The following is a 14,741-nucleotide window of genomic DNA, read 5'->3' as shown; positions in this document are numbered from 1 at the left end:
AGTAACGTCCTCCTAGAAGCTTTTGCTGACCTACCCAATTTTTATCAAATTCCTTCTGTATTGTTTTTCTTCACAGCCCTCAGCATTTCTACCTGTGTTCCTTTTTTTTTTTTTTTTTTTTTTTTTGAGACGTGGTCTCCCTCTGTTGCCCAGGCTGGAGTGCATTGGCACCATCACAGCCACTGCAACCTCCACCTCAGCCTCCCAAGTAGCTGGGATATAGGTGAGCACTACCGTGCCTGGCTAATTTTTGTATTTTTTGTAGAGATGGGATCTCACTTTGTTGCCCAAACTAAACTCAAACTCCTAGACTCAAGTGATCCTCCCACCTTGGCCTCCCAGAGTGCTGGGATTACAGGCATGAGCCACTGCGCCCAACCTTCCAATGTTTTATTATGAAAAAACTGCAAACATTCAGACAAGTTGAGTGAATGGTATGGTGATCACCAGCGTCCTCTCATACTAGGTTCTGCTGTTGACAGTTGACCCCACTTGCCTCATCACCTCTCTCTCCACATATCCAGCCCTCTTATTTTTTCTGTGCAGTTCAAAATAAGTTGTAGACATTGATACATTTCATCCCTAAACGTTTCAGTATGTGTTTCATTAAGCAGAGTGAAATGCATAAATTATAGTACGATTGGATGAGTTTTGACAGGCGTATACACCTGGGTGATCCAAACACCTGTCATAAGTCACAACATCACCAATGTCCTAGAAAGCTCCCTTGTGCCTAGTTATTCCCAGTTTTGAGATTTGTCCATTGTGGCTATGATGAGACTCTGGGGACCTCTTGCTGCCTGCTAGAAGCTTCCTCTCCCCCGCGTACCAGATTCTCCTTTTTCCCTTGCAGGAGCCTTGAAGCTGGATAGTCCATGGCTGATGGTCTCTGCAGCTCACCGGCTATACTGGCCACACCGAGCTGTGTTCCAGGCTGTCCTGGAGCTAACACTGGGCAAGGCCTGGACCCTGAAGGACCTGGTGGTCAGCGTGGCCTGCAGGAGTCAGGGCCCCAACAGGGAAGGCAAGATCCAGGTCTACACCCCAGCTACCACCTACCTCCGGGTGAGCAGTGCTCGGCCCCCAGCACATGCGTGGTCCCCTGCCACTGAGATACTTTTCTGGTGCAGAGGTGGATAAAATCTGAGGCCTGTGGGCAGATAGCAGCTCACACATGTGTGAAGTTGGGCCAGTGCCTACAACTATCAGAGTTAGTTCCTAAGTGACGTAGAAAAATTAGACCTAAAAAAAGAAAATCTAGATTTCCCGTATCCCTGCTTAGCAGCTGAAGGGGAGAGAAATATAAAATAGGAAAGCAAATCGAACAGGACTTTGGAAATAGGTAGACATTCAGCTTTTGCCAAAAAAACAGAGTGAAAACTTCTAGGACATAAGTCGGTTTGATCCCAATTACTGACTGTAATGAAGTTGCTTCTCTGCATGCGTTTGGTGCAGAAGCAAGAACAGGTTTGGGAGAAAACCCATTAGTGTCATCTGCAGGGCTGAGGGAGCCTGGCGGATGGACTGTCTCCCTGCACTGGCTGATGCGTGGATGTGGGGAAGGTCCGGGCTTGATTGGGCTCATCCAAGGGCAGTGCAGTCCCCTCTGAGGCAGGGCTGGGTGGCACCAGGGTAGAGTCAAGAGCGGTGATAATCTTAGGAACCACGAGGAGGCCTCCGTGTAGCCGAGGGTGCCAAGACCGGAGAGCGAGGTACGGTTGGCTAGCTGGCTCCCACCCTTCACCCAACCAGAGGGCATGGCGGCCTGGTCCAGGGTGGTGGCAATGGAGGTGCCAGCAAGTGTCCAGATCCTGGAGATGCCAGATTTGCTGATGGATTGGCGGTGGGGAGGGAGTGAAAGAAAGGAAATAAATGGCTCTGAGGTTTTGGCCCAAGCATCTGGTGGGATGGAAGTGCCATTCTAGGAAATGGAGAAGTTGGCGGTGGGGAACCGAGGATCAATGACGTGGGACAAAGTGTTAGGAAGTTCTGGTATTGGGTTGGAGGCTCAGTCACGTCCTAAACCCTGTCGTGTCCTTGTCACTTCTTCTTGTGAAACCCCCGAGTTGTGTGAACAAGGGATGGCGGCCAACAGGGCACCATCCCATGCAGGGCTTGTGCCAGGGTGGTGGCTGCAAGTGGTCTATCTTCCCCAGCTCTGAAACGAGCCAGATCACACACAGCTCTTCCTAGGACTCCCGAAGACAATGGTGATGGTGCAGGGAGAGAAGGCCACCCGCCAGCGTGTGCCCTTCAGGGTACAGACACCCTGGCTACTACTAATAGCGGCCCAGCGAGATCAGATTCCCTCCCCAAACTGAAGAGGAGAGAAGGAAATTATGCCTGCTCAGGGTTGGGACGACAGAGGGGAGTTTTTATTTTTGTCTCAAGGCCCTGTAGGGAAAACTAGCCTACCTGCCCCAGTCAGGTTAGGCCTCACAGAAATGGCATTGAAGGGGTTTTGAGGGATGAATAGGCGTTCACCAAGCAGGAAAGAGATGAAAGCGTATCCACGGGGGAGGAAATAGGGTGTGCAAAGGCCTTGGTCCCCCTCCTCACCTCATTGCAGGTCTCCACGGTGACCGTCTTGGCACAGAGCCTCTTCCACAGCTGGAGTGAAGTCGAGTCAGCCTGGAACGCAGCAGTGCAGGGTGAGATCCATGCTGAGAACAGCCGGGACCATAAGATCCTGAACTGCTGGTTGAAAGGCCCCCGGCAGGAGCTGAACCTAACAGCCGCCTACAGGCACCTGGAGTGGGTAAGAGCCCAGGAGGCCTGTGCAGCCAAGAGACCACCAAATCCCTCACCTGGGTCTCCTACCTCTCTCCCTGCTTGGGATGGAGAACGGTTTTGTGCCACTGGCTTGGCCCGTGACCTTGGGCCTCCTGGAGCCTCTATTTCGCTCTCTCTCTCTCCTTTTTCCTTTTCCTTCTTTTCTTCTTACATATTTTTTGATAGTCTCATTCTGTTGTCCAGGCTGGAGTTCAGTGATACAGTCATAGCTCACTGCAGCCTCAAACGTCTGGGCTTAAAGGATCCTCCCCACTCAGCCTCCCAAGTAGTTAGAACTATAGGCACATGCCACCCATGCCACCATGCATTGCTGGTTTTTTTTTTTTGGCAGACACGAGGTATTGCTGTTTCCTAGGCTGGTCTTAAAGCCCTGGGCTCAAGTTACCCTCCCATCTCAGCCTCCCAAAGTGTTGGGATTACAGGCCTGAGCCGCTGCACCCAGACAAGCCTTAGTTTCTTGTTCTGTGAAATGAACCCTGGTCACATTAGCACAGATCCGGGAGCGAAGCTTGGCTTCCTTTAGCTGAGAAATCCAAGTTCTTCATTCCTCCTGGGTACCTAGGGAGATCTAGACATGGTGGTGTGCCGGTGGGATCCTGTGGTCTAATCAGGGTGGAGGTTGTGGGTGGAGTTCGGTAGTCATTCTCGGATAGTCATTTCTGGGGGTGATGGGCAGGCTGTGGGGGGCTACCCCTTGCCTTCCTGCAAGGCAGGTCTGCAGCATGGTCCTGCTGGCCCGTCCCTCCCTTCAGCCTGGATCTTGTTGCAGCCCCGGAAGACCCAGGTGTCGCTGACGGCTGTGCGGACTGGTGCCCAGGGCCAACCTCAGGGCCTGCAGTTGGAGGGAGAGCTGGAGGAGCTGAGGCAAGGCAGGACATTGTACCGGAAACGGGGGACCTTGCTCCTTAGGTGTGTGCGCCCCTTCTCCTCGGCTGACACCCTGCAAGTTTCCCCTTCTCCAGCATGGAGGGTCCCCGGGGGAACAGGATGGGCAGAGCTACCTGGAGAAACCCTGCTGACCTGCTGGGGCCCAGATGGAACCCAAATCCCAGAGGAGAGCCACCTCCCCTGAAAGCTCCCACATCCCTCGCCCCCTCCATTAGTTGCTGAGGTGGGAGCAGAAGTGAGTCTCATCATCCTAGCCTGGAGCTGCTTGGGGTGTCTTCTCATTTCCTAGAGACAGAGCTCATTAGAAAAGCAGTTCCCTGTGAGCAGGCAACAGCACGAGGTTGGGATGAGCAGAGCCATCTTGGACTCCAGGCTATGCATTGAGCAGCTCTGTGGCCTCAGATAAGTCACCTACAGCCTAAACAGCAGCAGTGATGACAAAGGAAGAGCAGCATCGTTTGCACAGTGTTCATTTGTGTTTTTAATCCCACTTACGTTCGTTGAGCACCTACTATGGACCAAGGGCTCTTCTGGGCCCATGGAAAATGGCAGAGAACCAGAACGTCAGAAACCTTTGCCCTTGGGGAGCTTGCGTTCATTCCATATATGTTATCTCTAATCCCGACCACTGTGTCCAATCAATATTATTTTCGACCCCGTTTTACAGATGGGGAAGCTGAGGCACAGAAAAATCAAGTCCTTTGCCCAAGGTCACACAGCTAGTGAAAGACCGTGCCTGGATTCCAGTCCCAGTCAGTGACACCAGATGCTGTGTGCCATCTATCCCCTTGGGTCTTTGCTGTCAAATGGCGATGGGGACCCCAGCCATGCCCACTTCACTGGCACAGTGAGGTGGTGAAGGCTTCCAGATGCCAAATTGTAAAGCACAGGGCTGCCAGGTGTCCTATGTTCTCTTCTCTGTGATAATCTTAACTCTGCAAGCTCGTGACAGGCCGAGGCTGAGAGCGTGGGGCACAATTGTCCCCCAACACTACCAGCTGCTTTAATGGCTTTGGCCCTGTTTATCCATCTGCACACCAGGCACCCCTTGCTCCTGCCCATCCCGCAGAGCCTCCTCCTGCAGGAGACCTTCACGACTGATAGGCGACACCAGCGCTATTCCCTGGAGACTAGAGTTGTCCTGAATGGCCGAGAGGAAACCCTGCAGACTGTGGTCCTGGGCTGCCAGGCTGGACACCCCTACGTGAGTGGGTCCAGGGCATAGCTGGGAAGGGGTCTGAGAGCCGGAGGAAGGCCCCAGCTGCCTCCTGACCCCCTGTGTGCGTGTGTACATGTATGTGGTTGTCCCTCCCAGGTCTGTGCAGGTCTGATGCATCCATACGATGGCAAAGTCATCCCCAGGAACACAGAGGGGTGCCTGGTTGCTTGGAATCAGCACACGGTAAGAGCAGAGACCCCAGAGACCTTTGCATCCCAGTCAGTCCTGGTTCAAGTTGCTGCCATCTCTCAGTAGGATTAAAAACATGTTATCTGGGCTGAGTGCAACGAGTCACACCTGTAATCTTAGCTACTCAGGAGGCTGAGGTGGGAAGGTCGCTTAAGACCAGGAACTGGAGATCCATCTGGGCAACATACGGAAACCCTGTTTCTAAAAAAAAAATAAGGAAAGAAAATTTGTTTAATTAGTCAGGCATGGTAGCATGTTCTTGTAGTCCCAGCTACCTAGGAGGCTGAGGCAGGAGGATCTAATTAAGCCCAGGAGGTTGAGGCTTCAATGAGCCATGATTGCACTATTGCATTCCAGCCTGGGCAACAGAGCAAGACTCAGACACCTACCCCACACCTCGGCCCACAAAAAAAAGTACTCCTGGCCAGGCGTGGTGGTTCATGCCTGTAATCCTAGCACTTTGGGAGGCCAAGGCGGGCAGATCACCTGAGGTCAGGAGTTCGAGACCATCCTGGCCAACATGGTGAAACCCCATCTCTACTAAAAATACAAAAACTTGCTGGGTGTGGTGGTGGGTACCCACAGTCCCAGCTACTCAGGAGGCTGAGACAGGAGAACCTGGGAGGTGGAGGTTGCAGTGGGCCAAGATTGTGCCACTGCATTCCAGCCTGGGCCACAGAGCGAGACTCTGCCTCAAAAAAAAAAAAAAATTCTCCTGCCTGGGTTCCCTGTTTAATTTGGTCCTCCCTAGTACAGTCTGTGTGACAGTCAGAGGGATATTTTCTAAAGGCCAGCACAACCCTGCCACTTGCTTGCTCTCGAACTCTGACAAAGTGTCTTGGGATGAAGCCCCACTCCCGTCACCTCAGCCCCGCTTTGTGGCCTGCATCCGCCTCATCCAGCCTCTTCGCATTTCCTCACCTGGCTCTTTCCTGCCTCGGGACCTCTGTGAGTCCTGTGTGCCTGGAGCTGTTACCCTCTCCTTCAGCTTTGCGTCTTCCCTTCTTCTCATCTTTTAGGATTGAGCTCAAGCATCTTCTCACCTGACCCCCAGACCAGCTCACACACACCCCTGTGTACCCTAGCTATGCCTTATATCTTTTTCTTTCTTTCTTTTTTTTTTTTTTTTTGGAAACAGAGTCTCGCTCTGTCGTGCAAGCCAGAGTGTAGTGGTGCAATCCCAGCTCACTGCAACCTCTGCCTCCCAGGTTCAAGTGATTCTCCTGCCTCAGCCTCCCGAGTAGCTGGAATTACAGACGTGCATTCCCGCTGCTGACTATTTTTTTTTTGTATTTTTAGTAGAGACTAGGTGTTACCATGTTGGCCAGGCTGTTCTCAAACTTCTGATTTCAAGTGATCTGCCCACTTCGGCCTCCCAAAGTGCTGGGATTACCGCTGCACCCAGCTTGCCCTGTATCTTTTGCTTCTAGTACCTATCACAAATCCCAGTTCTTTTTTTTTTTTTTTTTTTTTTAAAGACAAAGCCTCGCTCTGTCACCCAGGCTGGAGTACAGAGGCACAATCTCGGCTCACTGTAGCCTTGTCCTCTTAGGCTCAAGTGATCCTCCCACCTCAGCCTCCCAAGTAGCTGGGACCACAGGCATACACTACCACCACACCTGGTTATTTTTTATTTTTATTTTTAGTAGAGACAGAGTCTTGCTATATTGCCCAGGCTGGTCTTGAACTCCTGGACTCTAAGCAGTCCTCCCATCTTGGCCTCCAAAGTGCTGAGATTACAGATGTGAACCGCTGTACCTGGCCCCAGTTCTATTTTTGTGATTCATCCATCACTGGCTTCTCTGCTACTCTGGAAAACTCATGATCTCCACGAGTACTTTATTTACACCGTAGCCACAGGGCTTGGTACACAGTAGGTGCTCAATGAATAGCTGCTGCCATGATGCTATTTAACACCCATCGCATGCCAGGATCCAGAGCAGAAGTCAACAAACTTTTCTGGAAATAACCAGATAGTAACTAGTTGAGGCTTCATGGGCCACATGGTTCAGGTCTTGTTGACTCATATCTGCCGTTGCAATTCAAGAGCACCGTGGGTAATACGTAATGAACGGCATGGCTGAGTCCCAGCAGGACTTTACTTGCAAAAACAGGCCACATTTGGACCAGGGGCTGTAGTTGCTGACCCCTGACTTAGAGGGTCTTTTTTGAGGCAGGGTCTTGCTTTGTCACCCAGGCTGGAGTGCAGGGGCACGATCATGGCTCACTCACTGCAGCCTTGACCTCCTAAGCTCAAGTGATCCTTCCACCTCAGCCTCCTAAGTAGCTAAGACCACAAGTGTGCACCGCCACACCCAGCTCATTTTAAAATTTTTTGTAGCGATGGCGGTCTCACTATGTTTCCCAGGCTGGTCTTGAACTCTTGGATTCAGGGGATCCTCCTGCCTCACCTTCTGAAGTGCTGGGATTAGGCCAGGCATGGTGGCTCACAGCTGTAATCCCAGCATTTTGGGAAGCCAAGGCGGGTGGATCACTTGAGGTCAGGAGTTCGAGAGCAGCCTGGCCAAAATGGCAAAATCCCATCTCTACTAAAAAACTATAAAAATTGGCTGGGCGTAATGGCGGGTGCCTATAATCCCAGCTACTCGGGAGGCTGAGGCACAAGAAGCACTTGAACCCGGGAGGCGGAGGTTGCAGTGAGCCGAGATCCCACCACTGCATTCCAGCCTAGGTGACAGAGAGAGACTTGGTCTCAAAAAAAAAAAAAAAAAAAGTGCTAGGATTACAGATAAGAGTCACCACACCTGGCTGAGGGTCTTGGCATGTGGTTCCCTGGGGGTGAAACTTGTTTTTACCTGTGTATCCTTGGCTAATTATTTCGTGTCTCTAGACCTCAGTTTCCTTGTCTGCAGAATGGGAGCAGCAGTGCTCATCTCTATGCAGTGGCTGTGAGGATTACAATGTAGTGTTGTAAAATGCCTATCAGAACCTGATCCAGGTCGCCTTCCTGACACCTCTTGGAGGAGTTGATACTCTGGGAGAGCTCCATATTTTTCAGCAAGCATTTATGGAGGATTTACTGTATGCAAGGAAGATAGTCATTGTGTGTGTGTGTCTCTCTCTCTCTCTTTTTTTTTTCTGAGACAGAATCTCACTCTGTTGTCCATGCTGGAGTTTGAAGTGCAATGACTTGATCTCATCTCACCGAAACCTCCATCTCCCAGGTTCATGCACAGACCCCTCCCACCATTTTTTTTTTTTTTTTTTTTTGAGACTGAGGATCGAGTCTCGCTCTGTTGCCCTGGCCGGGGTGCAGCTGCATGATGTCGGCTCACTGCAACCTCTACTTCCTGGGTTCAAGTGATTCTCCCGCCTCAGCCTCTCGAGTAGCTGGGATTATAGGCTCCCATGACCACAACCGGCTAATTTTTGTACCTTTAGTAGAGATGGGGTTTCTCCGTGCTGGCCAGGCTGGTCTCGAGCTCCTGACCTCAGGTGATCCCCCCGCCTCAGCGTCCCAAAGTGCTGGGATTGCAGTCATGAGCCACCGCACCTGGCCGTTTCTCTTTGCAAGATACAAAACAACCCCTGGGAAGGAGGATGAACCAGGCAGCTGTTGAGCACTGAGACCCACCCTTCTGGGGGCTCCCTTCACCATTAGTTAAACGAGGCTGCGTGCGGCTCCCCAGGGATAAGGTAGTACAGTTCTTGGAGCTTCTAGGGGGAAACAGACGGCAGGATGACAGCCTCAGACACCTGCAGAAGTGGTTCCCAATGGTGTTTGCTGTTTCTTAAACCGGAGATCGCAGAGCCGGCACCATGGGCCAAATTCGATCTGCAGATGGGTTTTGTTTGGTCTGCTTAGCATTTAAATTTTTTAAGGAAATTAATTGCTACCACTGAAAATCAGAAGATTTTGAGTAAAACCCAGATTTCTGGTGTTTATAAAAAAAAAATTCAGAAGGCGTGACCACACCAGGCCTCAAATCCCAGCTAACAACAACAGGCTCAGACTGAGTAAATGGCAGTCGTTTAGTTTCATATAATTTGGCTGTCTACTCTTTTTAAAACCGTGTCTAGGCTGGGCGAGATGGCTCATGCCTGTAATACTAGCACTTTGGGAGGCCGACGCAGGCGGATCATTTGAGGTCAGGAATTCAAGACCAGCCTGAACAACATGGTGAAACCCCATCTCTACTAAATCCAAAAAAAATTAGCCGGGTGTGGTGGCAGGCGCCTGTAATCCCAGTTACTCGGGAGGCTGAGGCAGGAGAATCGCTTGAACCAGGGAGGTGGAGGTTGCAGTGAGCCGAGATTGTGCCACTGCATTCCAGCCTGGGTGACAGAGAGAGACTGCCTCAAAATAAAATAAGTCTGTTTAATGACATGCATTTTCCCCCCCTCTTGGACCCTTATTTCTCTTCCTCCGTCTTGGTTTTAAAGTAAAGCCGAGCACCCCTTTAAAGATGCACCCCTTTAAAGATGCATTCCAATGATAAAGCTCCTTAGCAGGCATTTTTAACTTCTCAGTCAACACAGGTAGGAAAAGACGGTAACGTGCTACTGTGTACTTGGCCTATGGTAGAAGCTAAATGGTTGTTGAGTGAATAAACGATAGAGCCATTGTGTATTAGTTTGGTATGGCTGCCATGACAAATCGCTGCAATCTTAATGGTTTAAAACACCACAAATTTATTTTACAATTTTGGAATTCAGAAGCCCAAGATGGATCTCATGTGGCTAAAATCAAGGTGTTAGCAGGGCTGTGTTCCTTCTGGACGCTCCAGGGGAGAGTCCATTTCCTTTCCTTTTCCAGCTTCTAGAAGCTGCCTGCATGCCTTGGCTCATGGCACTTTCTTTCATCTTCAAAGCCAGCAGCGTGGCATCTTCCAGTCTCTGTGTGACTCTGACCCTCCTGCCTCCCTCTCACAGGACCTCTGTGATTACTCTAGGGCCACCCAGATAATCTCCTCATCTCAAGATCCTCAATCCAGTCACACTGCAAAGTCTCTTTTGCCATGAAAGGTCACATATTGACAGGTTCCAGTGATGAGGACATGGATGTCATCGTGGAATGAGTGTTCTTCTGCCAGCTCCACTATGAGTCACTATGAGTTACACATTCTTTCACTCTAGCACAGCTTTGTCCTTGGGGTTTCAGGCTGTAGCTAGTGATTCTGTGTTTGTCCAAGTATTTATTGAGCACCTACTACATGCCAGGACCTGTGCTAAGTATTAGGAATATGGCAATGAACAAAATACACTACTCCCAAGGCACTTTCTTTGAACAAGACACAGACATTCACATTTGTTCCATCAAGCTCATCCTGCTAATCTTAGCTGTAGGCACTGGAGTTTACATGCCCACTTCCTGCCCTATAAGTGGAGGAATGTAGACTGCTCCATAACCCATCAATCTTTGGACCACTTTCTTCTGACGGCTGGGTTCCCAGGGTGGCTTCCGCAGGCACGTAGAGATGGTACGAGACCTCTCTCAGTGCCTCTGGTTCTCACACACTCAGGCTAAGAACAGGGAGATTGAGGCTACTTTGAAAGTCAACTGGAAAGTTGTGCTGCACTTGAAGGGTTTACATCGTGACAGATCTCAGCATGGGGAAATCCGGCACAGCCTGGCCCTGGACTTGGCCCATTCCTACCAGGTACGGGTCCCCAGGTTGGGCAGACACTGGTTTGTGCCCTTCACACAGAGCTTGACTGTTAGCAGAAGTAAAGGGTGTTGTCTGTTTCTTCCCAGCTGAGCTTCCCCCAGGCCCTGAACTTGGATGGGGGCATCATCTTTAGACAGAGTCCCCAAGGAACATTCAACTTCGGTGTGGATGCACGAGCTGCCGTCAACCACAATGTCACATCCCAGGTCAGGAGGCTGAATTCTGCTCCCTTGCCAAGGGAGGTCGGGTCTTAATAACCTTTAGAGAAGGTGACCTATACGAGATGCCTGAGGAGGTGGCAGGAGACATGACCCTGGAGAGCCAGCAGCACAGTCCTTATTTTGGCAATGTGTTTGTGATTAGGCAGGATGCATTGACTGTTGTAAACAAATGTTTGGCTCTTTGTGAAAGGCCAGTGTTCACGTCTCAGTTCACCATGGCTCTGCTCCATACAGTCTCTCAGGATCCAGGCCTCCCCACCTTGTGGCTCTGCCCCAGTGGGCAGACGGAGGGAGAGAGAGTGGAGAATTATGCAGGAGGCTTTTATGAGCCAGACCCATAAGTGGAAAGGTCATTCCTGCCTGGGTTCTCATCACATGATCCCACCTAGCTGCAAGGGAGGCTGGGAAATGTAGTTTTAGCTGTATGTCCAGGAAGAAAAGGAAATGCAGTTTGGTGAATATATAGCAGCCATTGTAGGTATATTTACTCATTCATGGCTGTTCATTTGTTCATCCATGGGCATGTGCATTCATCCATTCATTCAGCATGGATAGGTTGTATCTCCTGTGTGCCAGGCTCTGTGATGTGCACTGGGGATGCATGGGTGACTCTGTCCCCATCTCTATTCCCATCTCTGACAGCTTTCAATCTAGTGGGCAGTTTAGTGTTATGTAAGTTCAAGTTCAATTCCCAGTTCCACTGTTAACTAGCTGTGTAACCTTGGGTGAATTACTGAGTCCCACTGAGCCTCAGTTTTCCTAGCTGGGAAATGGGATGGTAACAGCAACCCAGCAAAGCAGTGTTGAGGATTAAATGAAGTAGTCATTGTGAACGTGGTAGCACAGTGCCTGGTTCACAGTCAGGGTCAACTAGAAGGTGGTGTGGCTGTGGGAGGCATGAGCAGGCACCATGGCGGGGAGTAGGGGGTCCCAAAGTGGTCTTCCAGCCCCAAATCCAGGACAACACTTCCTAAGCAACCTTGTTCAGTAGCACAGCCTGAGTAAGATTGAGGGGTGAGGAACACTGAGGGAGGACAGAAGTTTCTGGTTTGAACTTTGGGCAAATTCTGGGATGCGTTTGCCTAGTAGCTACCTCCTAGGGTTCTGCATCTCCCTCTCTGTTCCCTCTGACCCCTCTTCAACTCTCCCCACAACAGGTCTCGGTCCAGCTGAACGGATCTGACTTCGACTTTGCATTTTTCTTCCAGCTCAAGCATCCCAACAGACCAACATTTCCTCCAAACTTCCAGGTATGGACGTTGCTTCCTTGTGGATGACCTTGACTTGCCTGCCAAGAGTTGTCTCTGAGCAGCTGGCCTGCTGGGAGATGGGCGGAAGGAAGGCAGGATAGGGGTCTGAGGGAGGGAGGCCACACTTGCAGTGTTGTGCTTAGCCAAACAGCCCCTGCAGAATCAAGAACAGATGGCAGGGAGGTTTCCACATCCATCATTTGGAAGTGATGGTCCAGGCTGAAGGGGGTGAAGGATCACATTTCACTCTTGAAAATGGACAGAAACAGAGTTTTCCTCCAAACTCTGCCCTGTATTTGGGCTTTGGCAAAGCTGTGTAATCCTTCAAGAGAGCTTTGTTGATCCAGGGTATTTTGGAGGTGGAGAAAGACATCCAGGTGGGAGCCCTATCCCCCCACCAAGTTTGCAGCTTCATTGAGCAGACTGTGCATGGTGTGTGCCACAGGAATTAGAGGGTGACTAATTCAAGGATGTGGAGGTGTAAATAGGAAATCCCAACAGGGATGAGGCCCTTAGGAGACGTGGGGCAGACCTTTAATTTGATAGCGATAAAAAAAAATTAGAGGTGGGGTCTCACTATGTTGCCCAGGCTGGTTTTAAACTCTTGGCCCCAAGTTGTCTTTCTGCTTCAGCCTTCCAAAGTGCTAAGATTACAGGCATGAGCCACCACACCTAGCCTGATAGCATTTTAAAATTTCTTTTGAGACAGGATCTCACTCTGTTGGCTGGGCTGAAGTGCAGTGGTGGTGTAATCACGGCTCACTTCAGCCTTGACCTCCTGGGGTCAAGCGATCCTTCCACCTCAGCCTCCTGAGTAGCTGGTGCCACAGGCATATGCCGCAACACCCAGCTAATTTTGGTACTTTTTTTTTTTTTTTTTTGGCAGAGACGGGGTCTCGTGATGTTGCCCAAGCTGGCAATGAGCTCCTGGGCTCAAGTGATCCTCCTCCCTTGGCCTCCCAAGGTGCTGGGATTGTAGGCATGAGCCACTATGCCCGGCCCTGATAGCATTTTTTAAACACCTGCTGTGCATTCCCTGTGTGGTGGGTTTTAGACACTCGAATGGAGCCCGAGAGTGGCTCTGAATGGAGGGAACTGCTTATTCTTAGAGGCACGAGTTTTCACAGGTTGATGTCCCTGAAGCCAGGCTCTATTTTCACATTGACACAGGTCACCATTTCACTAGCAGCCTTTTGCTTTTGTGGAGTTCCCTGAGATCACGGCCCATCTGAGAGCTGCTGGCATTTTAGATGGGAGGAAATGCCATCATATTAACCATTTGTTTTAGGGGCTGATGTCTGTGGAGTGATTGCTTGGCAGGCTCTGTTCTAAACCCTGTTTATGGATTATCTCATGGTCACCTCACGATGCTGTTGTGGGGAGGCGTGTAGCACTGTTGTACCATTTTGTGGATGAGGCTCTGAGACTTAGAGAGGTGATGTGACTTGCCCAAGATCATGGAGCTCAGCAGTGGAAGATCTTGGGTGGGAACCCAGGCGTTCTGGTTTCAGAGCCCGTGCTATCGATCCCCCGAACTCATCGGGGAGTGGGGGTGGGTTCCCCTGGAAGCTTGGATGCTGGGTCATCTAATGGGTGCAAATATTATTATCATTAGTATTTTTTGAGACTGAGTCTTGCTCTGTCACCGAGGCTAGAGTGCAGTGGCATGATCTCGGATCTGCAAACTCCACCTTCTGGGTTTAAGTGATTCTTGTGCCTCAGCCTCCCAAGTAGCTGGGATTACAGGCATGCACCACCACATCCAGCTAATTTTTTGTATTTTTAGTAGAGATGGGATTTCAGACTGGTCTTGAACTCCTGACCTCGAGTGATCCGCCTGCGCCAGACTTCGAAAGTGCTGGGATTACTGGTGTGAGCTCCTGTGCCCAGCTCAAACGTTAATTTTAATTTTAATTTTAATTTTTAAGACAGTGTCTTGTTCTGTCAACCAGGCTGGAGTGCAGTGGCATGACATGGCTCACTGCAGCCTCCACCTCCCAGGCTCCAGCCATTCTTTTGCCACAGCCTTCTGAGTAGCTGGGACTATAGGTGCACGCCATCACACTCAGCTAATGTTTTAATTTTTTGTAGAGATGGGGGTCTTGCTCTGTTGTTCAGGCTGGTCTCAACTCCTGGCCTTCAGCAATCCTCCTGCCTTGGTCTCTAAAGTGCTGGGGTTACAGGTGTGAGTCATCGTGCCCTACCAGCCTATGGGTTTTGACAGACATTATGGATCTGCCTTGACAGCATCATTCAGAGCAGTTTCCTTGCCCTAAAAAATCCTCTGGGCTCTACCTTTTCATCCCTCCTCCTACACTCCACCCCCTGGCAACCACTGTTCTTCTTACTTTCTGTGGTTTTGACTTTTTCCAGAATGTCACACAGTTGGAATACAGTGTGCAGCCTTTTCAGATGGGCTGCTTTCACTTAGTAATATACATTTAAGTTTCCTTCATGTCTTTTTCAGCTTAATAGCTCATTTTATATTAGCGCTAGATAATATTCCATTGTCTGGGTGTATCATGTTTTATTCAGCAGTTCATCTGTGGAA

The 14,741-nt window shown here is 50.3% G+C and overlaps 1 protein-coding gene across 1 annotated transcript in view; it reads left to right on the top strand.

Annotated features, from left to right (window-relative positions):
- The window catches only part of LOC711656 (uncharacterized), a 153,994-nt gene that overhangs the window by 77,474 nt on the left and 61,779 nt on the right, over positions 1 to 14,741 (top strand). The window contains exons 29-36 of the mRNA XM_077987269.1: positions 854 to 1,065; positions 2,570 to 2,758; positions 3,563 to 3,702; positions 4,723 to 4,885; positions 4,997 to 5,083; positions 10,573 to 10,710; positions 10,806 to 10,925; positions 12,098 to 12,190. Coding sequence (XP_077843395.1) covers positions 854 to 1,065; positions 2,570 to 2,758; positions 3,563 to 3,702; positions 4,723 to 4,885; positions 4,997 to 5,083; positions 10,573 to 10,710; positions 10,806 to 10,925; positions 12,098 to 12,190 — 1,142 coding nt within the window. The remainder of the gene's footprint in view (positions 1 to 853; positions 1,066 to 2,569; positions 2,759 to 3,562; positions 3,703 to 4,722; positions 4,886 to 4,996; positions 5,084 to 10,572; positions 10,711 to 10,805; positions 10,926 to 12,097; positions 12,191 to 14,741) is intronic.

This window comes from Macaca mulatta, chromosome 20 (assembly GCF_049350105.2).
Source record: "Macaca mulatta isolate MMU2019108-1 chromosome 20, T2T-MMU8v2.0, whole genome shotgun sequence".
In the NCBI taxonomy this organism is placed as follows: Eukaryota; Metazoa; Chordata; class Mammalia; order Primates; family Cercopithecidae; genus Macaca; species Macaca mulatta.
This window is presented reverse-complemented; position numbering and strand designations above follow the sequence as displayed.